General features: G+C 38.2%; 1 protein-coding gene across 3 annotated transcripts in view; it reads left to right on the top strand.

The window, feature by feature from the left end:
* The window catches only part of AGBL4 (AGBL carboxypeptidase 4), a 1,546,465-nt gene that overhangs the window by 1,003,861 nt on the left and 518,718 nt on the right, over positions 1–23,886 (top strand). For all 3 annotated transcript variants that reach the window (XM_063712471.1, XM_063712476.1, XM_063712485.1), the window contains exon 5: positions 16,635–16,851. In XM_063712471.1, coding sequence (XP_063568541.1) covers positions 16,635–16,851 — 217 coding nt within the window. The remainder of the gene's footprint in view (positions 1–16,634; positions 16,852–23,886) is intronic.

The following is a 23,886-nucleotide window of genomic DNA, read 5'->3' on the forward strand; positions in this document are numbered from 1 at the left end:
CCTCAGATGGAAATGCAGAAATCACCTGTCTTCTGCATCGCTCATGCTGGGAGCTGTAGACCAGAGCTGTTCCTATTTGGCCATCTTGGCTCCTCCAAAATAATTATTTTCAAAATCTATTTTTAAAAATAAAATTTAATCTAAAAATAAGATTAATAGGCATTCATGTACATTAAAGCAAAAATGTTTAAAAACATTTATTTTCTTAAAATCAAAGTAATTATTTTTGGCATACATTCACATGCTTTACTCAGTTTCTTTGCTACACCTATATCTAACACTATGTCGCTGGTATTTTTATGAAGAATATTTTTTTCTAACGTGTTCTCATGATTTTTAGTTCTTGATGACATTGCCTTTGCCTTTAGTCTTCTTAGAGTTACATATTATGATAAATAAGTTTGAAACTGTTGACACATTGAATTAATTATTGTTTATAGAACATACTATACTTAAATTAAAAAGGCATTTTCTCTATAGGTACTGAGGTACCTGCCTGATAGAGCACATTTTCTAAATAAGGACATTCTTAGATATAAGCTTTTTAGTATTGAAATATATAAATATTTCAGTCCAAATATTTATACAGTTACTTCCTTATTTACTCCCTTCAGGAAATTTTTCTTTGTTTTTTTTATAAAACAAAATTTATCAAATGTGGTGCTTCTTCATTCTTTTAAATGTTCACCAAATGTAGATATTATAAAACTGAAGGCCTTCTCAGTTTTATTCCACTGTAGTATAACATATAAATGTACAATTAAAAATAGGAGCTTCATCAAAAGACTCTAGTAATAAGCTGTTATCCCAAAGTAAAATCATAGAATTTCAAAATTTAATCTTGTATTTCAATTTTGCTTTCACCATTTAATTTGTGCAATTTCTTTCTTGCTTTTGTAAAGACAACTGTCATATCTTCTTGTTTGAAAGCTTTATTTTAAATAATTGCAAATTGATAAAAGCTTTAAAAGCTGAAGCACTTTGGTTCTTCATTTATTGAGTATTTGATTAAAGATTGCCAATTGATTTTGAACAAAAGACAGACAAAATGTAAAAGTCTCATTAACAATAACAAAGAAAAAGTACAAAATAAATGTATTTTAACAAAATTTTGAGCCTCAAAATTTCTGAAATCACATTGATGTCAGACAGTAAAGACAGAAGGTGTGGTCTGGCTTTCTAAAACTTTATAAAAACATTTTTTTCACATATAGTTTAATGTTAGCTTCATACAAAAATTTTATAGTTCTGTTTGGGTACATTTTGACGACTATGGCTTCTATTTTGAAGATAGAAAATAGAAGCTTGTTTGGATGCAATTATGAATTATGTAGACACCTCAAACCAATTCAGAATAAATTTTACTCCATAGGTTTGTTGATTTAACAAATACATTGCTTTCACCAAACCAAAATAGGTTTGCTGATTTAACAAGTACATTGTTTTCACCAATTTCGAAAAATACCAATTGTATTCATATTGCCCTAAAATAATTTTTTCTTTAATGTTTAACTTTTGAAAATGAATGAGCTGTATCAGCACTACCAAGACAGTATTTTAGCTTCAATAGAATTAATTTCCAAAAGCTTTACTTTGGTTACATGAATTGGATGAAAATAATTAAATTATATTGGAATTCAGTTAAATTATTTTGTTTGATATATGTTGACTTTGATATAAAACTGCTGCTTTTAGTTCTTCTGCTAATTGAGAAAAGATATTGACAGCTACCACTTCATACCCAAGAGAACTTGGAATTGGAAATGATCAAAATTATTTTAAAATAGTCATGTAAATAATAAGCCAGACATCAGAAGTTATATGTAGTATAGCTCTGATGTCTGGCTTTTCATTTAGAGCAAATGACTGTTCTAGAATAATTTCAATCATATTTCTTCTGTGCTTCTGCTTTTACATGTGTAAATTGTAGTACTTTGGCATAAGTTTTTCAAAAATAAGTATTAACTATTTAAGTAGATGTTGATGTTTCTTCAGCAGATTTGTGTCTTCTGATTTTGATGCAGGCATGTTATCAGTACATCCCTATCAGGATCATAAACACTGACAAATGTTTTATACACATTATGTATTTATTATTGCATGTCATGAGAAATGGAAATTTAATAGTTAACTTTCCTAAAACATACACTTTTGTAGTTTTGAGCTCATTGCTGGTAAAAGGGTAACAGACAAAAAAAATTATAAGAATTTTAACTAAACAGGAAAATAAATGCATAATTTTATATTACACCCTAGCATAAATGTGTCAAGAGCATTCAGACTATTCCCTATAAGCAGGACGGCTTAGTCTCTATTTCCCAGGCATATTTCAAATTCTCCTAACCAATTATTTTCCACATTTCTTATTGATCCCACTAACTAGTAACCTGGAGGCTCCATGTATCTTGAAGGTTACAGCATGGGCCACAGCACAATTGACTGGTACAACAAGCTGCCAGCAGGGACAACATCTTTGAATACTTCTCACTCCACCATTTGGAAACTGAAGGTATTAACTGCCCTCCTGTATCCAGACACACTTAGTTTGATCAGACAGCACATTCCTTGAAAGTAACCAAAGTATTGGTTACTTTGGGTCTGCAAAAGGTCAAGAAGAGAAAACAGGTTATCACTGTTTTTAGTTAATAAGCATGTATTTGAATTAAGACCCCATCCATTTTCACTTTTTCCTTGACCCCCTACCTTGACTTGCTCTGTCCATTTCATACCCTAAGCACACTTAGTGCGAACTTGGAATTCATTGTTCCCAACCAAGAAAGAGCATGATGCCAACTATCCATCACACACAGCATGATGAGTATCACATTTGCCATTTACTGAGCACCCCGTATGTGTCAGGTACCAATCTCCAAACTTCACAACAAATGTATAAGCTAAACACTATTTGCATTTTATAGATTGGGAAACCCAGGCCCAAGGTTATGTGACTGATTAATAATAATGGAAATGGATTAGAGCCTAAACCCACATTAGTTCTACTATACAATGACTGCATTTCTAAAAGACATCCAAAGCTAGAATTGAACATAGCCCTATCTGTTCATTCAAAACCCAGCACTGACTGACTTATTTACTCATTCATTCAAAATATTTATCAATTGCCTCTATATGCTAGGTTTTCTGCAAGGTGACAAGGGGATTCCAGTCTAGTGACTTCACAACCTGAATGATTATTGTTGTTCCACCCATGATGTAACAACAAAGTAATCTGGATACAAAACTTCAGTGCAAACCTGACCCATTTCAGCTATGGTCTACCACCCAATCCCAAAGCACCCAGAATTCTAATACTGCCTCATGTACCATCCCATACCCCAGCAAATGACAGTTTTGAAAACACAGTCCTTTTCACCTAAGAGTTTCACAACAACCCTAAGAAGGATACAGGATGCTTTTTAGTAACCACATTTTATACAGAGGCACGGGGGAAGAATATACCAAGAGCTTGGACTAGAATCCAACTCCTAGCTCCTTGTTCAGTTTCCTCTTCTTGCTGCCTGTCAGGAATCTGTATTGGAGAAGATAGAGTATGTGATTTATAGCCTCTCATTGAATGGGGTCCCTGTCCTTGGAGTTTCTGTCTGCATTGGCATTCTGCCAGCAGCCACCATAGGTAGGAATATTGTTGCTGTCCATGACCAGGGGGAATAATCAGTCTCAGCTATTCCTCAGCTCCAAACAAGCCTAAGTAATTGGGTTTAATTTTAATTTTTTTAATGGCTTGGAATTAATAGAAGCAGCTGCTGCCACAGTGTGTGGGTGTCCTTCCCCAAAAGGCACAGACCAAAAAAAAAAATCCCTACATATAATATAAACTCTGAAAAATAAATAATACAGTGTGTAGGACAAAAAGGTTAATTCAAGAATCGAGCAGTGACTTTTTGTTATTAAAAATTCAGCTGGCAATATGTAGCACTGTCTCTCTCCTCCCACCCTGAGTGCCCATCAGCCCCTGATAAGATGATAATCTGATTAGACATTGGGTGTAAAAATGTGTTGCCTGTATCTGAGCACTCTCTCACTCTTTCTCCCCCTCCTTGTGACTCACCAAGAGATTAGCTGTGACAAAGTGTGGAGAGAGATAAGAATAGATGTGCTGGTGACAGGAGTACTATTATAATTATTTGGGGGAAGATAGGATTGGAATTAGAATGGGTCCTGTTTGCCTAGAGAGGGTGCATTTAGAATATGGGTATCCATCCAAGGTCCCTGGCTATGCCAGACATCAAAGAGGAAAAGGAGGGGGGCAAATGGCTCAAGCTAGGTGATAGCCTTGGTTGTTCCAGCCAAATGTAGACTAAAGGCCATGTGTTGGCATAGATGACAAATGAGAGATTCAGCTGCCCTCACGAAGGGAAAAGGAATGAAATCTTACCTCAATTTCAAATACGCCTGAGAAACTACGTGCCAGTTTGCTTCCAGCCCCTGAGAAGATGAAGTAAGGGAACCAAGAGACTATAACTGCCATTGTTGGATAAGTCTGAGATAGCACAGCCTTGGAACGGTGGGAAGAATATGTGCTTAGCATTCAGACAGTAGTGTGCATCAAACAGATAGCACAGCTATTGAGATTCAGAAGGTGCTTAAAATTTGCTACTTCCTTTGGGGATATCTGAGTGACTTTGTGATCCCCTTGTTTTGCACGCCTTTTTTAAGACTTACAACCTGGAAAGAATGATTTTTCATTATGTCCCTTTCTGCTAATTTGAAAAAAAATGCTTGTGTCTACTGGGTTGTTGAAACACCTTTATTCCCATCTGTATTTCTCTGCTTGATTAGAGAGGAAATTAGGGCTCCTGTCTTTCAAGGCTCCTGAGGAGGACTAGAGAATGCTGTTGTTTTAGAGAAACTTATGTACTGCATTAGGTCTGGGACTTCTCTTCTTCCTTATGTTCTGGTAACTTCCAAAATGATGCTTTGGGAATTTAGCTGAGGGGTCTGAACAGAAAGTAGAGAGGATGATAGGTGGGAGGGGAATCATTCATTCACTCATAAATCAACTCAGTCATTTAACAAAATACGTTGAGCTCCTCTTCAAGGCCAAGTATTGTGCTAATGCTGAGGATTTTGAGGTGAATCAGAAAAACAGCAGTGTCTGCAATTAGTATTTAGAGCAGTTAATTCATCCTGAAGTCGTTGACAAAGACTTCAAAGAGGAACTATCATTTGAGCTAGGCCTCACTTCTGTATACAGAGATGCAGTGTGTAGAAAAGAATGGGAATAGCATTTAAAAAGCCAAGGAATAGCATTTAAAAAGGCAAGGAATAGCATTTAAAAAGGCAGAAGGAATAGCATTTGAAAAGGCAAGGAAGTTTTTGAGAATATGGTGTATTCAGGGCATGACTTAAAGTTTCACTAGAGAGAGTACAATGTATATATATATATACTAGTTGAGCTGACATTATTTATTCACAAACATATTTACCTAATTCATAAGTGTTCTTGGCACTTCATCTATAAGCCTTTGTATAAGTTCTGGAGAACTAGAGATGAACAATATGTAGTACCTGCCATCCAGGACAGCTCAGTCATAGTGGAGAAAGGAATATGTTTAAACTGATGTAATGAGATAGAAGTTATAATAGAGTATGTTTGTGAATGTGTTGAGTGTGTACCTGCATGAGTGCGTGTGTGTATGTGTGTGTGCTTACTCAGAACATTCAGTCATGCATGACTGAATCTGAGGATGTGAGTTACAGACCTCCCTCATTCATGTGGATGTCCTCAGGACGTTGAACTCAGGACAAGGCCTTATTCCAAGAGCTGGATCAGCCTTTAGTTCCCAAGTCTTGAAAGGACACACTACAGGACCTGAAATCTTCCTGGGTGTCTGGCAGGATTGGGTGTTGTGCCATTTTCTTTCTGGGTTTTCTGGGGAGTCATGAACAACCTGCTTAAGCATAAAGGTTCTTGACTCTACCTTTATTTTCATACCATTGATATAATATGAATAACTTCAGAGGACTGTTGAGAGGAATAAAGAAAATACATTATAAAGTACTTAAAATGGCCTAGCATATGGTCCATGCTATATAGATATTAGGAAATAGTACTATAATAATAATTATTATTATCTTATTGTTTCCATGGATATCATAGACTATCTGTGTTAAATGGAATCAGAAGTCTGCCTTGTCTAACCTAACATCAAGTACAGGAACTTTATCCCCTAAAGCTTCTAATACTTGTACTTCTCTGTAAGGCAGCCCTCTCTACTTTCTCTTCAGCTGAATGTTAAAGAGTCTCTACTTTATACTGAACTAGAATCTGCCTTCTTGTGATACCTACCAATGTTATTCTGGGATAAGAAGGTTTTTTCCCTTTTTTTCATTGCTTTTTAAATAAGTAAGTATTGCTTGAGGCCACTCTATGCCATCACTAGAGGTAAAGAAGTAACACAGTTTATATTTTCAAGAAGCCTACTCTTTGAAGAAATATCCAAATATCCACTTACTTTTATTGTTCATTGTTAAGAGACAAACTAGATGATAAAAATCTTTTTATATAATTTTTTAAAGTAGAGAAAAATAAGGAAGACTCAATAGTCAGGGAAGGCTTTAGAGAAGAGCTGTGTTAAATGGTAGTCACTTATACATTGATTTGTTCATTTAAAAAATATTTAAACCTTTGTTGACAATTGACTATATGCCTCATCTATCAGTAGGAATTCACCAAGTATGCAAGATGGTGGGGAAGGCAAACCAGGTAGAGGGAAGATCGAGTACAAAACATAGAGATATTGAAGGTATGGCACAAAATTATGTTAGGGAGTTATGAGTAGTTGAATATAAATAAAGCAAAGGTTTCAAGGAGGGTGAAATAGGTGATGATGCTGGAATCACAAGGCGATCACAGGAAGCCTTGTGGACCAAACTGAAATGTGAGGATAGGAAGTTGCTTAAAAGGTTTTAAGCAAGAGAGTACTGTAAAATCAGGCTTTTCTAGAAGTAGAAGGTAAGGCTGTAAGTTGATGGCGAGGGGAAAAGGGGAGTGGAAAGATACTGTAGGGATTATGAATACAGGCTTTTGAGCCACACTGGCCCAGGCTTAATACAGGATCTGCTGCTCACTGATCTTGTGACCTCAGGGAATCTTTTTTTTTTTCCTCTCATGGCTTCAATTTTTTTTATCTGTGTAAAGGGATAACAGCCCCTAACTCATAAGGTTATTGTGAGGATCAAATCATAATGCATATAAAACACTTAACACAATGTCTGAGACATAATGAACAAAATAAGAGAAAAATCAGAAGTACATCCCAAATGAAAGAGACGTTTTTTCCTCCCTAGTTTCAGCCCCCTTTGCTTTATTCTTTGCATTACTTGAAAGTCTTGAATTTTGCCTGCTGAGCCCTCCTCAAATAGATTTCTGTTTGTATCCTTGGGAAAGTCTAGAAAATCTAAGCCCTGAACAGCATCTCAGTTTCCCTGAATGATTGCCCCAGAGCCCGTTAACTCTACTTTGTCTGCTAATCAGGTTAGGCATCTTGGCTCACCAAGGAGAGGAGCTCGACAGCTGCAGGGAGTAGATGGATTCTCCTGATAGCACATAATCAAATTCAGTGGAGACAGCAGGCTCTCAGAGTCAAGTTGCAGAACCTGGCTGGAAGAGGAGAAAACTGTGGTGACAGAATTTAAAGCATATACCCTGGTTGGATATACTGGTAAATAAAGAGCTGAAAACAGCATCATAATCTGAGAACTTATGACTGTAGGAACCACTTGTGAATGAAGACATACTCATCCAGGGCTCTAAGAGACTCAAACTCAGACTGTCAAGTCAGGGCCTGAAGTGACTATCACAGACCATTGGCTGGACACATCAAGGCCACTTTCACAGACATTCTCCCCAAATACAAATCAGGAACCCTGGGACTCGCCTATGCCACCAGCCTGCCTCATTTTCCTGCGTCTTCAATAACATCACAAATGTAGATCATCATGTATTCTCTCCATACCCACATCCTTGCACTGGTCTGTTCTCGCTCTAATCTTGACTCTTCACTGCTTCCTTCCCTCTCCCTCTTCAGACATCTTCATTTTCCACTTTTTCCTCTGGAACTCAGCTCCACGGTTAATAATCCCACTTGGATCCTCAGTCTTTAAGTTCACTTCTTCCTTTACCCCTTGTCTTAACCAAACTAGACTTGGTTAAAAGTCTATGATGCTTAAATATTTGCTAAATAAAACAATGAACTGAGGCCTGACTGTCTTGGAGGACATTACTTCCCCAATTGCCCTCTCAAGAAATCCTCATTCTAGGACGAGCCAAGATGGCTGAATAGGAACAGCTCTGGTCTACAGCTCCCAGCGTGAGCGACACAGAAGACAGGTGATTTCTGCATTTCCATCTGAGGTACCGGGTTCATCTCACTAGGGAGTGCCAGAGAGTGGGCGCAGGTCAGTGGGTGCGTGCACCGTGCGCGAGCCGAAGAAGGGCGAGGCATTGCCTCACTCGGGAAGTGCAAGGGGTCAGGGAGTTCCCTTTCCTAGTCAAAGAAAGGGGTGACAGATGGCACCTGGAAAATCAGGTCACTCCCACCCGAATACTGCACTTTTCTGACGGGCTTAAAAAATGGCGCACCAGGAGATTATATCCCACACCTGGCTCCCAGGGTCCTATGCCCACACAGTCTTGCCGATTGCTAGCACAGCAGTCTGAGATCAAACTGCAAGGCGGCCAGGCTGGGGGAGGGGCGCCTGCCATTGCCCAGGCTTGCTTAGGTAAACAAAGCAGCCAGGAAGCTCGAACTGGGTGGAGCCCACCACAGCTCAAGGAGGCCTGCCTGCCTCTGTAGGCTCCACCTCTGGGGGCAGGGCACAGACAAACAAAAAGACAGCAGTAACCTCTGCAGACTTAAATGTCCCTGTCTGACAGCTTTGAAGAGAGCAGTGGTTCTCCCAGCACGCAGCTGGAGATCTGAGAACGGGCAGACTGCCTCCTCAAGTGGGTCCCTGACCCCTGACCCCCGAGCAGCCTAAGTGGGAGGCACCCCCCAGCAGGGGCAGACTGACACCTCACACGGCTGGCCGGGTACTCCAACAGACCTGCAGCTGAGGGTCCTGTCGTTTACAAGGAAAACTAACAAACGGAAAGGACATCCACACCAAAAACCCATCTGTATGTCACCATCATCAAAGACCAAAAGTAGATAAAACCACAAAGATGGGGAAAAAACAGAGCAGAAAAACTGGAAACTCTAAAAAGCAGAGTTCCTCTCCTCCTCCAAAGGAACGCATTTCCTCACCAGCAACGGAACAAAGCTGGACAGAGAATGACTTTGACGAGCTGAGAGAAGAAGGCTTCAGACGATCAAATTACTCTGAGCTACGGGAGGATATTCAAACCAAAGGCAAAGAAGTTGAAAACTTTGAAAAAAATTTAGAAGAATGTATAACTAGAATAACCAATACAGAGAAGTGCTTAAAGGAGCTGATGGAGCTGAAAACCAAGGCTCGAGAACTACGTGAAGAATGCAGAAGCCTCAGGAGCCGATGCGATCAAATGGAAGAAAGGGTATCAGCGATGGAAGATGAAATGAATGAAATGAAGCGAGAAGGGAAGTTCAGAGAAAAAAGAATAAAAAGAAACGAGCACAGCCTCCAAGAAATATGGGACTATGTGAAAAGACCAAATCTATATCTGATTGGTGTACCTGAAAGTGATGGGGAGAATGGAACCAAGTTGGAAAACACTCTGCAGGATATTATCCAGGAGAACTTCCCCAATCTGGCAAGGCAGGCCAACATTCAGATTCAGGAAGTACAGAGAACACCACAAAGATACTCCTCGAGAAGAGCAACTCCAAGACACATAATTGTCAGATTCACCAAAGTTGAAATGAAGGAAAAAATGTTAAGTGCAGCCAGAGAGAAAGGTCGGGTTACCTTCAAAGGGAAGCCCATCAGAATAACAGCGGATCTCTCGGCAGAAACACTACAAGCCAGAAGAGAGTGGGGGCCGATATTCAACATTCTTAAAGAAAAGAATTTTCAACCCAGAATTTCATATCCAGCCAAACTAAGCTTCATAAGTGAAGGAGAAATAAAATACTTTACAGACAAGCAAATGCTAAGAGATTTTGTCACCACCAGGCCTGCCCTAAAAGAGCTCCTGAAGGAAGCGCTAAACATGGAAAGGCACAACCGGTACCAGCCGCTGCAAAATCATGCCAAAATATAAAGACCATCGAGACTAGGAAGAGACTGCATCAACTAATGAGCAAAATATCCAGCTAACATCATAATGACAGGATCAAATTCACACATAACAATATTAACTTTAAATGTAAATGGACTAAATGCTCCAATTAAAAGACACAGACTGGAAAATTGGGTAAAGAGTCAAGACCCATCAGTGTGCTGTATTCAGGAAACCCATCTCACGTGCAGAGACACACATAGGCTCAAAATAAAAGGATGGAGGAAGATCTACCAAGCAAATGGAAAGCAAAAAAAGGCAGGGGTTGCAATCCTAGTCTCTGATAAAACAGACTTTAAACCAACAAAGATCAAAAGAGACAAAGAAGGCCATTAGATAATGGTAAAGGGATGAATTCAACAAGAAGAGCTAACTATCCTAAATATATATGCACCCAATACAGGAGCACCCAGATTCATAAAGCAAGTCCTGAGTGACCTACAAAGAGACTTAGACTCCCACACATTAATAATGGGAGACTTTAACACCCCACTGTCAACATTAGACAGATCAACGAGACAGAAAGTCAACAAGGATACCCAGGAATTGAACTCAGCTCTGCACCAAGCGGACCTAATAGACATCTACAGAACTCTCCACCCCAAATCAACAGAATATACATTTTTTTCAGCACTGCACCACACCTATTCCAAAATTGACCACATACTTGGAAGTAAAGCTCTCCTCAGCAAATGTAAAAGAACAGAAATTATAACAAACTATCTCTCAGATCACAGTGCAATCAAACTAGAACTCAGGATTAAGAATCTCACTCAAAACCGCTCAGCTACATGGAAAGTGAGCAACCTGCTCCTGAATGACTACTGGGTACATAACAAAATGAAGGCAGAAATAAAGATGTTCTTTGAAACCAATGAGAAGCAAAACACAACATACCAGAATCTCTGGGATGCATTCAAAGCAGTGTGTAGAGGGAAATTTATAGCACTAAATGCCCACAAGAGAAAGCAGGAAAGATCCAAAATTGACACCCTAACATCACAATTAAAAGAACTAGAAAAGCAAGAGCAAACACATTCAAAAGCTAGCAGAAGGCAAGAAATAACTAAAATCAGAGCAGAACTGAAGGAAATAGAGACACAAAAAAACCCTTCAAAAAATTAATGAATCCAGGAGCTGGTTTTTTGAAAGGATCAACAAAATTGATAGACTGCTAGCAAGACTAATAAAGAAAAAAAGAGAGAAAAATCAAATAGATGCAATAAAAAATGATAAAGGGGATATCACCACTCATCCCACAGAAGTACAAACTACCATCAGAGAATATTACAAACAACTCTACGCAAATAAACTAGAAAATCTAGAAGAAATGGATAAATTCCTTGGCACATACACTCTCCGAAGACTAAATCAGGAAAAACTTCAATCTCTGAATAGACCAATAACAGGAGCTGAAATTGTGGCAATAATCAATAGCTTACCAACCAAAAAGAGTCCAGGACCAGATAGATTCACAGCTGAATTCTACCAGAGGTACAAGGAGGAACTGGTACCATTCCTTCTGAAACTATTCCAATCAATAGAAAAAGAGGGAATCCTCCCTAAGTCATTTTATGAGGCCAGCATCATCGTGATACCAAAGCCGGGCAGAGACACAACCAAAAAAGAGAATTTTAGACCAATATCCTTGATGAACATTGATGCAAAAATCCTCAATAAATTACTGGCAAACAGAATCCAGCAGCACATCAAAAAGCTTATCCACCATGATCAAGTGGGCTTCATCCCTGGGATGCAAGGCTGGTTCAATATACGCAAATCAATAAATGTAATCCAGCATATAAACAGAACCAAAGACAAAAACCACATGATTATCTCAATAGATGCAAAAAAGGCTTTTGACAAAATTCAGCAACACTTCATGCTAAAAACTCTCAATAAATTAGGTATTGATGGGACGTATCTCAAAATAATAAGAGCTATCTATGACAAACCAACAGCCAATATCATACTGAATGGGCAAAAACTGGAAACATTCCCTTTGAAAACTGGCACAAGACAGGGATGCCCTCTCTCACGACTCCTATTCAACATAGTGTTGGAAGTTCTGGCCAGAGCAATTAGGCAAGAGAAGGAAATAATGGGTATTCAATTAGGAAAAGAGGAAGTCAAATTATCCCTGTTTGCAGACGACATGATGGTATATCTAGAAAACCCCATAGTCTCAGCCCCAAATCTCCTTAAGCTGATAAGCAACTTCAGCAAAGTCTCAGGATACAAAATCAATGTACAAAAATCACAAGCATACTTATACACCAACAACAGACAAACAGACAGCCAAATCATGAGTGAACTCCCATTCACAATTGCTTCAAAGAGAATAAAATACCTAGGAATCCAACTTACAAGGGACATGAAGGACCTCTTCAAGGAGAACTACAAACCACTGCTCAATGAAATAAAAGAGGATACAAAGAAATGGAAGAACATTCCATGCTCATGGGTAGGAAGAATCAATATCATGAAAATGGCCATACTGCCCAAGGTAATTTACAGTTTCAATGCCATCCCCATCAAGCTACCAATGACTTTCTTCACAGAATTGGAAAAAACTACTTTAAAGTTCATATGGAACCAAAAAAGAGCCCGCATCGCCAAGTCAATCCTAAGCCAAAAGAACAAAGCTGGAGGCATCACACTACCTGACTTCAAACTATACTACAAGGCTACAGTAACCAAAAAAGCATGGTACTGGTACCAAAACAGAGCTATAGATCAATGGAACAGAACAGAGCCCTCAGAAATAACGCCGCATATCTAAAACTATCTGATCTTTGACAAACCTGAGAAAAACAAGCAATGGGGAAAGGATTCCCTATTTAATAAATGGTGCTGGGAAAACTGGCTAGCCATATGTAGAAAGCTGAAACTGGATCCCTTCCTTACACCCTATACAAAAATCAATTCAAGATGGATTAAAGACTTAAACATTAGACCTGAAGCCATCAAAACCCTAGAAGAAAACCTAGGCATTACCATTCAGGACATAGGCATGGGCAAGGACTTCATGTCTAAAACACCAAAAGCAATGGCAACAAAAGCCAAAATTGACAAATGGCATCTCATTAAACTAAAGAGCTTCTGCACAGCAAAAGAAACTACCATCAGAGTGAACAGGCAACCTACAAAATGGGAGAAAATTTTCACAACCTACTCATCTGACAAAGGGCTAATATCCAGAATCTACAATGAACTCAAGCAAATTTACAAGAAAAAAACAAACAACCCCATCAAAAAGTGGGCAAAGGACATGAACAGACACTTCTCAAAAGAAGACATTTATGCAGCCAAAAGACACATGAAAAAATGCTCATCATCACTGGCCATCAGAGAAATGCAAATCAAAACCACAATGAGATACCATCTCACACCAGTTAGAATGGCAATCATTAAAAAGTCAGGAAACAACAGGTGCTGGAGAGGATGTGGAGAAATAGGAACACTTTTACACTGTTGGTGGGACTGTAAACTAGTTCAACCATTGTGGAAGTCAGTGTGGCGATTCCTCAGGGATCTAGAACTAGAAATTCCATTCGACCCAGCCATCCCATTACTGGGTATATACCCAAAGGACTATAAATCATGCTGCTATAAAGACACATACACATGTATGTTTATTGCAGCATTATTCACAATAGCAAAGACTTGGAACCAACCCAAATGTCCAACAATGATAGACTGGATTAAGAAAATGTGGCACATATACACCATGGAATACTATGCAGCCATAAAAAATGATGAGTTCATGTCCTTTGTAGGGACATGGATGAAATTGGAAATCATCATTCTCAGTAAACTATCACAAGAACAAAAAACCAAACACCGCATATTCTCACTCATAGGTGGGAATTGAACAATGAGAACACATGGACACAGGAAGGGGAACATCACACTCTGGGGACTGTTGTGGGGTGGGGGAGGGGGGAGGGATAGCATTGGGAGATATACCTAATGCTAGATGACGAGTTAGTGGGTGCAGCGCACCAACATGGCACATGTATACATATGTAACTAACCTGCACATTGTGCACATGTACCATAAAACCTAAAGTATAATAATAATGAATTTAAAAAAAAGTAAATTTAAAAAAAAATTATACTTATAAAAATGTAGTTTTTTAAATGTATGTATAAAAGACAAAAAGATTCATAGATATATTTCTGTATAGAAAAAATACATAGACATCATATACAAAGCTAAAGAGCAAACAACTGGGGAGAATGTTTTATTATATAGCATTATATTAATATCCAGTATATAATAAATAAGCTCTTACAAAATTTTAATAGAAATATAGATAAAAGGCATGAATTGGCAATTAATTTTAAAAGTAAAAATGCATTATATGTATATGTATGTGTGTTGTATATACATATATAAAGAACACTGAAATATATATATATATATAATTATGAATGAAATACACCATATGACTTCAATTTCTTTGTCTATCCAATTAACAAGGATGCAGGTAAATAAATAGTTTCAAGAACAAAAACAAACAAACAAAAAAACCAAAAAAACAAAAAAAAGAAATCCTCATTCTTCTACAGTGTGTGTACAGAAGGATCAAGAGGGGTCACTTTCCTCCTCACTTCTCATGCACCTTCTAAGCCATCATTTCTCTACCTCATCACTGATAATTCTAGAATTTAGGGTAGCAATCTAGTTAGAAGAAGGAGTGCCTATAAGATTTGTCTTGAAGATATATTTCCATTATAACAAGACTGTTATTTATGTATTTATTGGCAGTAGGTTTGGGAGTAGGAGGCAAATGGACTCTATTGGTGGGCCAAACACCTCTAAACAACCTTTGGTACTACCTCTGACCTTTATGTGAAAGCTGTGTTTCTTTGTTGCTTAGACTGCATATCTATCATCCTGTCTTTCTCCTCAGCACTTTCAGATTCTTGCCCATCTTAGACCCTATGGCCCATCATTTTAGTCACTTTTTCTAATATAATCAAATACCAGAATATTTAATTAAATTTAATATAATCAAATGTATGTACAGGCATCAATGCCATGTAACCACTGCTGTTCCATAGGAATCCCACAGCCACACCTCCCACCCTGGCTACTTAGCTTCAGAAAGACCCTAATGTAGAAACAAGATTCTGCAACAAACACTAGTATGTTATAATGCTCTGTTCTATCTGTTAAGAGTTTTCTCCAAGTTGTTCTACCTGGAGAGAGCACCCTTCTTGTTTTTCTCAATTTCCCCTCCTAAACCTTCCTCCTCACATTTGTCTTCATATGCCCCTGTAGTCTTTGGATTCTCAATTGAATGCCAAGCCACTACAGGTGAGCCTTACATCCTTCATCCACTGTATCTGCACTCCCCAGGAGCATCCCTTCCTTTAAGGATCTTCCAAATCAACCTTGGTGGATAAGACTTATTAAGCAATTGATATAAAAGCAAGAGTTACACAAAATGTGGAGCTGAACTGGCCTGGAATTGTCCATGTAGTATCATGGAAAGGGCAGTTTTAGATGAGTTTTGCAGGATAAGCAGGATTTGAAATGATAGAAATGAGAGACATTCACTGTAGGGAAACATTGTGAAGAGGTTGGATATCATAAATCATGAGAGGGTAGAGTAACTCTTTAAAGTGGGTAAATGCAAAGACATTATGGAAACTATGACTGCAACATTTTTGTTTCCTGTTTGCATCTCAGTGTTTAGCTTAGCAAAATTGCCCACAGAGCATATTTTAAAGCACTATTTCCCAAAGTGCTTCTGTGGAAAATTAGTCTCATGGAATGCTCTGTAGAAAATAATAGTAATAATTTAGAGAAATGTTTAATATTTTCCCCTTCCTTGAATATATACAATGCATATGAGTTTATTTTAAAAGTTCTTAATTAGTCTTATAATTTGAAAAACCTAACTTCCCTGGGAAAAGTAGGCCTCTCCCATTTATATCTCTATAGCATCACAGTCTTTATTTACCTTCAAGGCACTTTTAGAATCTGTAATTATATTGTCTACTTATTTTTAATATTTTACTGACCGCTTCCCCACTATTCTCCATTAGGACAGAGATCTTCCTTGTCTTATTTATTATTGTACATCAAGGCCTGGGCATTTGATGCCACATATGTTAACTGCTCAAAATAAGGATAAACAAGTGAATAGAATGTGTCTATTTTTCTTTAACTTTGCATTTTCCAGACAGTTGAGAAAGGGTAGCACTGGATTGTGAGCAAAGAGCTGCCAGATTCAGGTCTGTTTTAGACAATATGTGGTTTGTGTTGTCATTCTCCCAGCCCCATTACCCATGGTTCTTGATGTTACAGTTTTTCTCCAGGCATTGACTTATATGTATTACCTTTTGAAGCTTGAACAAATGTCTCATATGCCCAAATTTCTTTGTTTACATATTTTAGGCAAAGACTGCCACCCAAAAATGTTTACTACTACCGCTGCCCGGACCATAGGAAGAACTATGTGATGTCCTTTGCCTTTTGTTTTGACCGAGAAGAAGATATTTACCAGTTTGCTTACTGCTACCCATATACATACACTCGCTTCCAACATTACCTTGACAGCCTGCAAAAGAGAAACATGGATTACTTCTTTCGGGAGCAACTGGGCCAGAGTGTGGTAAGGCCTGTGCCAGGTTTCGGTTACTCATTTGGAAACAGGCAAACTTGGGATAGGGACTTAGCAATGGGTTTTTATGGAATGCAAATAATGAATACTGGTGCTTTCCAGAACTTTTAATAATTTACAAACTACAATTAAACAACTATATAATTAGTATTAATTTAACAATTCTTTAAAATATTGTTTTTATTGTGTCATTTAATGTGACTGTGGGCACCAGGAAGTCATAGAATAAGATATGAGACAGATGGTTGTTTTTCTGAATGAAGCTGATAAACCTCTATAGCAAAATACAAAAGTTAAGTGAATCACCAAACCTCTGAGAGAAAAGGAGACTTTTACTAGGTGTTACAAAATGTATGAAAGCATTTTATTACTGTGAGCCTCTGATAGGAAGAATACATTTCTTTTTTTTATTTTTTTATTTTATTTTATTATTATTATACTTTAAGTTTTAGGGTACATGTGCACAATGTGCAGGTTAGTTACATATGTATACATGTGCTATGCTGGTGTGCTGCACCCATTAACTCGTCATTTAGCATTAGGTATATCTCCTAAAGCTATCCCTCCCCTCTCCCCCCACCCCACAACAGTCCCCAGAGTGTGATGTTCCCCTTCCTGTGTCCATGTGTTCTCATTGTTCAATTCCCACCTATGAGTGAGAATATGCGGTGTTTGGTTTTTTGTTCTTGCGATAGTTTACTGAGAATGATGATTTCCAATTTCATCCATGTCCCTACAAAGGACATGAACTCATCATTTTTTATGGCTGCATAGTATTCCATGGTGTATATATGCCACATTTTCTTAATCCAGTCTATCATCGATGGACATTTGGGTTGGTTCCAAGTCTTTGCTATTGTGAATAGTGCCGCAATAAACATACATGTGCATGTGTCTTTATAGCAGCATGATTTACAGTCCTTTGGGTATATACCCAGTAATGGGATGGCTGGGTCAAATGGTATTTCTAGTTCTAGATCCCTGAGGAATCACCACACTGACTTCCACAATGGTTGAACTAGTTTACAGTCCCACCAACAGTGTAAAAGTGTTCCTATTTCTCCACATCCTCTCCAGCACCTGTTGTTTCCTGACTTTTTAATGATTGCCATTCTAACTGGTGTGAGATGGTATCTCATTGTGGTTTTGATTTGCATTTCTCTGATGGCCAGTGATGATGAGCATTTTTTCATGTGTCTTTTGGCTGCATAAATGTCTTCTTTTGAGAAGTGTCTGTTCATGTCCTTCGCCCACTTTTTGATGGGGTTGTTTGTTTTTTTCTTGTAAATTTGTTTGAGTTCATTGTAGATTCTGGATATTAGCCCTTTGTCAGATGAGTAGGTTGTGAAAATTTTCTCCCATTTTGTAGGTTGCCTGTTCACTCTGATGGTAGTTTCTTTTGCTGAGCAGAGAAGCTCTTTAGTTTAGTGAGATCCCATTTGTCAATTTTGGCTTTTGTTGCCATTGCTTTTGGTGTTTTAGACATGAAGTCCTTGCCCATGCCTATGTCCTGAATGGTATTGCCTAGGTTTTTTTCTAGGGTTTTTATGGTTTTAGGTCTAACATGTAAGTCTTTAATCCATCTCGAATTAATTTTTGTATAAGGTGTAAGGAAGGGATCCAGTTTCAGCTTTCTACGTATGGCTAGCCAGTTTTCCCAGCACCATTTATTAAATAGGGAATCCTTTTCCCATTGCTTGTTTTTCTCAGGTTTGTTCTGATAGTTGTAGATATGCAGCATTATTTCTGAGGGCTCTGTTCTGTTCCATTGATCTGTATCTCTGTTTTGGTACCAGTACCATGCTTTTTTGGTTACTGTAGCCTTGTAGTATAGTTTGAAGTCAGGTGGTGTGATGCCTCCAGCTTTGTCCTTTTGGCTTAGGATTGACTTGGCGATGTGGGCTCTTTTTTGGTTCCATAGGAACTTTAAAGTAGTTTTTTCCAATTCTGTGAAGAAAGTCATTGGTAGCTTGATGGGGATGGCATTGAATCTATAAATTACCTTGGGCAGTATGGCCATGTAACAGGCATTGTTACATTTTATTCATTATTCATTATTATTAACATATCCCTTTAAAGAATGAAAAAACAGGATTGAAGAGGTTAAACAACTTCCCCAAGGTCCACACTCTACTGACGGTAAAATTAGGAACAAAATCCTGGTGTGTCTGACTCTAAACCTGAGCAGATAATCACTAGGCTATACTTATTTCTGACCAATACTCTAACCCTGTACTAAGGAATCAGCTAAATCCAAAAGACCTTGTCTCAAGGGTCTCACAGAGTAGTAGGAAAGAGAAGCAGGGAGAATGAGCTCCTGAAAGGCCTAGCATATGTCCTATCTCATGCTGTAATCCAATCCTGGGGCTTTAAAATACATATATATGATGCTAACTCCAAAATATATATCTCACGTTTTTCTCAGGTTTGTCAAAGATCAGATAGCTTCAAAGAGAATAAAATATCTAGAAATCCAACTTACAAGGGACGTGAAGGACCTCTTCAAGGAGAACTACAAACCACTGCTCAATGAAATAAAAGAGGATACAAACAAATGGGAGAACATTCCATGCTCATGGGTAGGAAGAATCAATATCATGAAAATGGCCATACTGCCCAAGGTAATTTATAGATTCAATGCCATCCCCATCAAGCTACCAATGACTTTCTTCACAGAATTGGAAAAAACTACTTTAAAGTTCATATGCAACCAAAAAAGAGCCTGCATCGCCAAGTCAATCCTAAGCCAAAAGAACAAAGCTGGAGGCATCATGCTACCTGACTTCAAACTATACTACAAGGCTACAGTAACCAAAACAGCATGGTACTGGTACCAAAACAGAGCTATAGATCAATGGAACAGAACAGAGCCCTCAGAAATAACGCCGCATATCTACAACTATCAGATCTTTGGAAGAATACATTTCTTAGTGAACCAAACTTGCCTGCAGTACAGGTTAGCAAGTGGTGTGCAGTTTGGTTGTGATGGCCACAATGTGCTCTGTCTCTGTCATCCATCAGTGTCTGACTCTTTTTTCCTGCTCCAGGTTTAGTTTCCTGGGTCTAGAGATTTCAGTCTCCTATTCCATAATTGTTCCCTATTGCTGACGTGACAAACTACTACAAACATGGTAGTATAAAACAACACAAAATTATTATCTTAGAATTCCAGGGGCTAGAGATACAAAATGAGTCTCACTAGGCTAAAGTCAAGGTATCAGCAGATCTGCATTTCTTTTGGAGGCTCTAGGGGAGAATTTATTTCCCTGCCTTTTCCAGCTTCTAGAGGCTGCTTGCATTTCTTAGTTTGTAGTTCCCTTCCATCTTGAAAGCCATCAGTGGCTGGTTGAGTCTTTTTCATGCTGTATCACTTTGATATGAACTCTCTTTCAATTATAAGGATCCTTGTGCTTATAATGGATTTACCCAGATAATCCAGGTTAATCTCCATATAGCAAGATCTTTAACTTAATCATATCTGTGAAGTCCCTTTTGTTATGTGAGGTAACATAGTCATAGGTTCTGGGGATTAGGAGTTAGACATCTTGGGTTGGGGAGTGTTGCATTATTTTGCCTACCACATCTTCCTACTTCCTTTTTTTTTTTTTTTTTGAGATTGAGTCTTGCTCTGTCACCCAAGCTGGAGTACAGTAGCAAGATCTCGGCTCACAGCTCACTGCAACCTCCGCCTTCTCCTGCCTCAGCCTCCCAAGAGGCTGGGATTACAGCCACCACACCCAGCTAATTTTTGTATTTTTATTAGAGACAGTGTTTCACCATGTTGTCCAGGCTGGTCTCAAACTCCTGACCTCAGGCGATCCGCCTGCCTCGGCCTCCGAAAGTGCTGGGATTACAGGTGTGAGCCACCACACCCGGCCTCTTCCTACTTCCCTCTCTTCCTCTTGTGCCCAAACTAGGATCTGAAGTTGTTCTTCATACTGGATTCATAGGTTTTACTCTTTGTTGTCAGCAATACTTTGGTTGCTAATAAAGAATAAGCAGGTGCTAATTTGGTTTTATGTTTTACTCTTCAAAAAGTGTGGATTGTGCCCCTAAAAAAGGCTTATTGGACAGGCTCTAAACGTTCTAAATGAAGATACTGGTGAAATTGGCAGAAGATACTCTACTTGGGGTTCTGATATGTGTTGGTAGTTAAATGGACTCAGCCTAGTGACTGTGAGTTTCACATAAAAGTGAGACACATTTCTAAATAAATCCAGGATACCTCAAAAAAGAGAGCAATAAAGAGGGCCTATGTGCAACTCAGGTACCCGAGAGACAAATCTGGTCATGTTATTCTTGTAGTCTGAGATTCTGTATGCGCTATGATTTTATAGCTAAATGTCTTTTCTCTACTCCAATCTTCTTCCCAACAGTGCTTCTCATGGTATCTTCCCATTTGTATCTGTTGCCTATATATTTTGAACTGAAAATTGATATACATGGTGTATGAGTCAGCATGCCAGCAGGAAACAGATGGCAGCCTCAAATTAGGATAATTTAAGGAAGGTTTAATAAATGGGTTGTTTACAGGGTGTGGGAAATGTATGCAATGACAAGGTACAGTGAAATTCTCTAGGGCTAATAACAGCTCAAAGGGAAAAAGGGAAGGAATGGTTAACAGAACACAATAGTAGAGAGTCATTTAGTGGGTCATCTCAGAAAGAATTAGTGACCTTCAGTTAAGGTACATGATTAGCCTAAGATAATCCCATAGAGAGTGGTGAGAAAAATAAATGTATAGACCTCATTCTCTTACTTACATCTGATCTCCTTCTAGGAGTCCATATTGGCCAACACAACCAGAATCCAGAGAACAAAGGAGCCCATTTATGTAATTCATACAGATCAGCCTCCCAGGGAAAATAAAAAGATATAGAAGGGTGGAGAGTGGATGTAGACGAACAAATAGAATACATTACGTGCACCTGGTCCAATTAACAGTATATTACTGAACAGTGAGCTTATTTGAGATGGGATTGTCAGAAAAATTCTGAGATGAATATTTACCAGACATATGAATTGCGATCTTTTTTAAGAGAATGGGAAGTTCATTCATTACTCATAACTTTTAAGGCAGGATCTGTACATTTCACTCCTGTGCCCACCCCAACATTCTCTTAGATTTATGACAGGCAGAATGTAGGTGCACAATGAATGTTTATTGAGTGAATGATTGAAACAACGAGAAAATGAATTAAGAACATGTCTGGAAGCAGTGTGAAGAGCTGAAAACAACAGAAAGCTAATAAGAAAAACAACAGGATCAGTTAAGCTTTCAATAATAGATATTCAAAATAACATATATAAAATAACTTAAACAAGATAGATGTTTATTTCTTTTCAATGTAAAAGTCTAAATGTAAGCAATCCACAACTAATTTTATGGCTCTACTCCTTGAAAGCCTCAAAGAGTCAGGTTCTTTCAGCTTTCTTCTCTGTCATCCTTGGGATGTGGCCCTCAATCTCATGATTCAATATGGAATTCTACCATCCTATCTGTATTCCATGCAGCAGGATGAAGGAGATGGTGGAGAAAGAAGAAGCAGTTCTGTGGCACTGTCATTTACTAGAACTCATCCACATTTAACTAAAGGAAGGAAAAGAAATGAAGTATTTGTTCTGAGTAGCCAAGTTTTAGCTAAAAATTGGTGGTCCTCTAACTATGTGGGAGAATTGATATTGAGGGACAGCTTAAAGTCTCTGCCACGGGAAATCTGAATTCTGCTTTCAGCTCTAACATGAAACTACTTGTATTACCTTGAATTCTATGTTCCCTTTCTGGGGATAATTTTTTTCACCTATAAAGTGAGAAAATTGGACTTGAATAAGTTTTCAAATTATCCTTGAGGAATTCCTCAGTTGGAAAAAGTAATAGTTTGAAACTCCTGTCCTACTTCAGAGCCTGTGAGAGGCACTGTGGAGATATGTAACAAGGTATATATACAAGTCTTGATATACTTCCAGAAGTATAATCTGTACCAGGGGAAAAAGGACATCTCAAAATAGCTCTGATACTTTGAAACATATATAATTAAGGATATAATGAGTTGTTTAAGAAGTTAATAATAAAAATAAACATCATGGAGAATGTGTTTAAAAGCTAAAGATTTTGCTTTTAAGCCATGTTGAAAGATGGGTGGGATTACAGAATACAGAGTTGATAATAAGGTAGCCCAGAAAGCAAGAAAAGCCAGAGCCATTGCCTGATGGTGGTAGTTGGTTAGAAGTCTGGTGTGATTGGAATAGGGAATTCATGGGGCTACTGGAAGATTAGGCTAGACAAGAAGATTCGGGCAAAACTCTGGAAAGCCCTGATTTTCATATTGGCTACATCCTTTATTCAGATTCAACACAACACACATACTGGGTTTCTTACTTTATATAGACTATTTGATTTTTTTCTCACAATAGTTTTGTAGAGTAGGCAGAACTGTCCCAGTTTGGGGGTAAATAATCTGAGGATAAAAAATAAGTTTCTTCGTTAAGACCACATGACTAGTTCATATCAGGGCCAAGATTTAAACCTATGGCTTCTAACACCATGTCCTGGCCCTTTGATGGACATTTTAACACCCAAAAAGATTTTTGAGAAAGGGATTTACCTTATCCAAAGCAGCAGTTTAAGAAAGTAAATTTAATGGAAGTACAGGGTGTACCTGTGCCATCTGGACTAGATCAGGGAAGCTCTGTGGGTTGGCTCAATCCTCTGTTCTGGGCCTTGATGAAGGTACTAGAGATTTTAAGGCTTTCTGGCATACTTTTGCAGACAAGTTGATTCTCAGTTACCAGGGTATTTGATATGGCTTGTGTCTGAAGGCATCACTATAATTAGTTAATCCTTATTCCAATTCGGAGGGAGGATAATTACAAGTGGGAAGGCTAAACATGCCAGCATCTAGATCTCAGGGAGAGCAGGCAGGAAGGAAGATTTTGAATTTTTAGTGCTAGAACTATTAATCACTATGGTCATAGCTGTTACTTGTACTAATTATATCATCCAAGAATGCATTTTATTTTGTTACC

This window comes from Pongo abelii, chromosome 1, assembly GCF_028885655.2.
Source record: "Pongo abelii isolate AG06213 chromosome 1, NHGRI_mPonAbe1-v2.0_pri, whole genome shotgun sequence".
Classification (NCBI taxonomy): Eukaryota; Metazoa; Chordata; class Mammalia; order Primates; family Hominidae; genus Pongo; species Pongo abelii.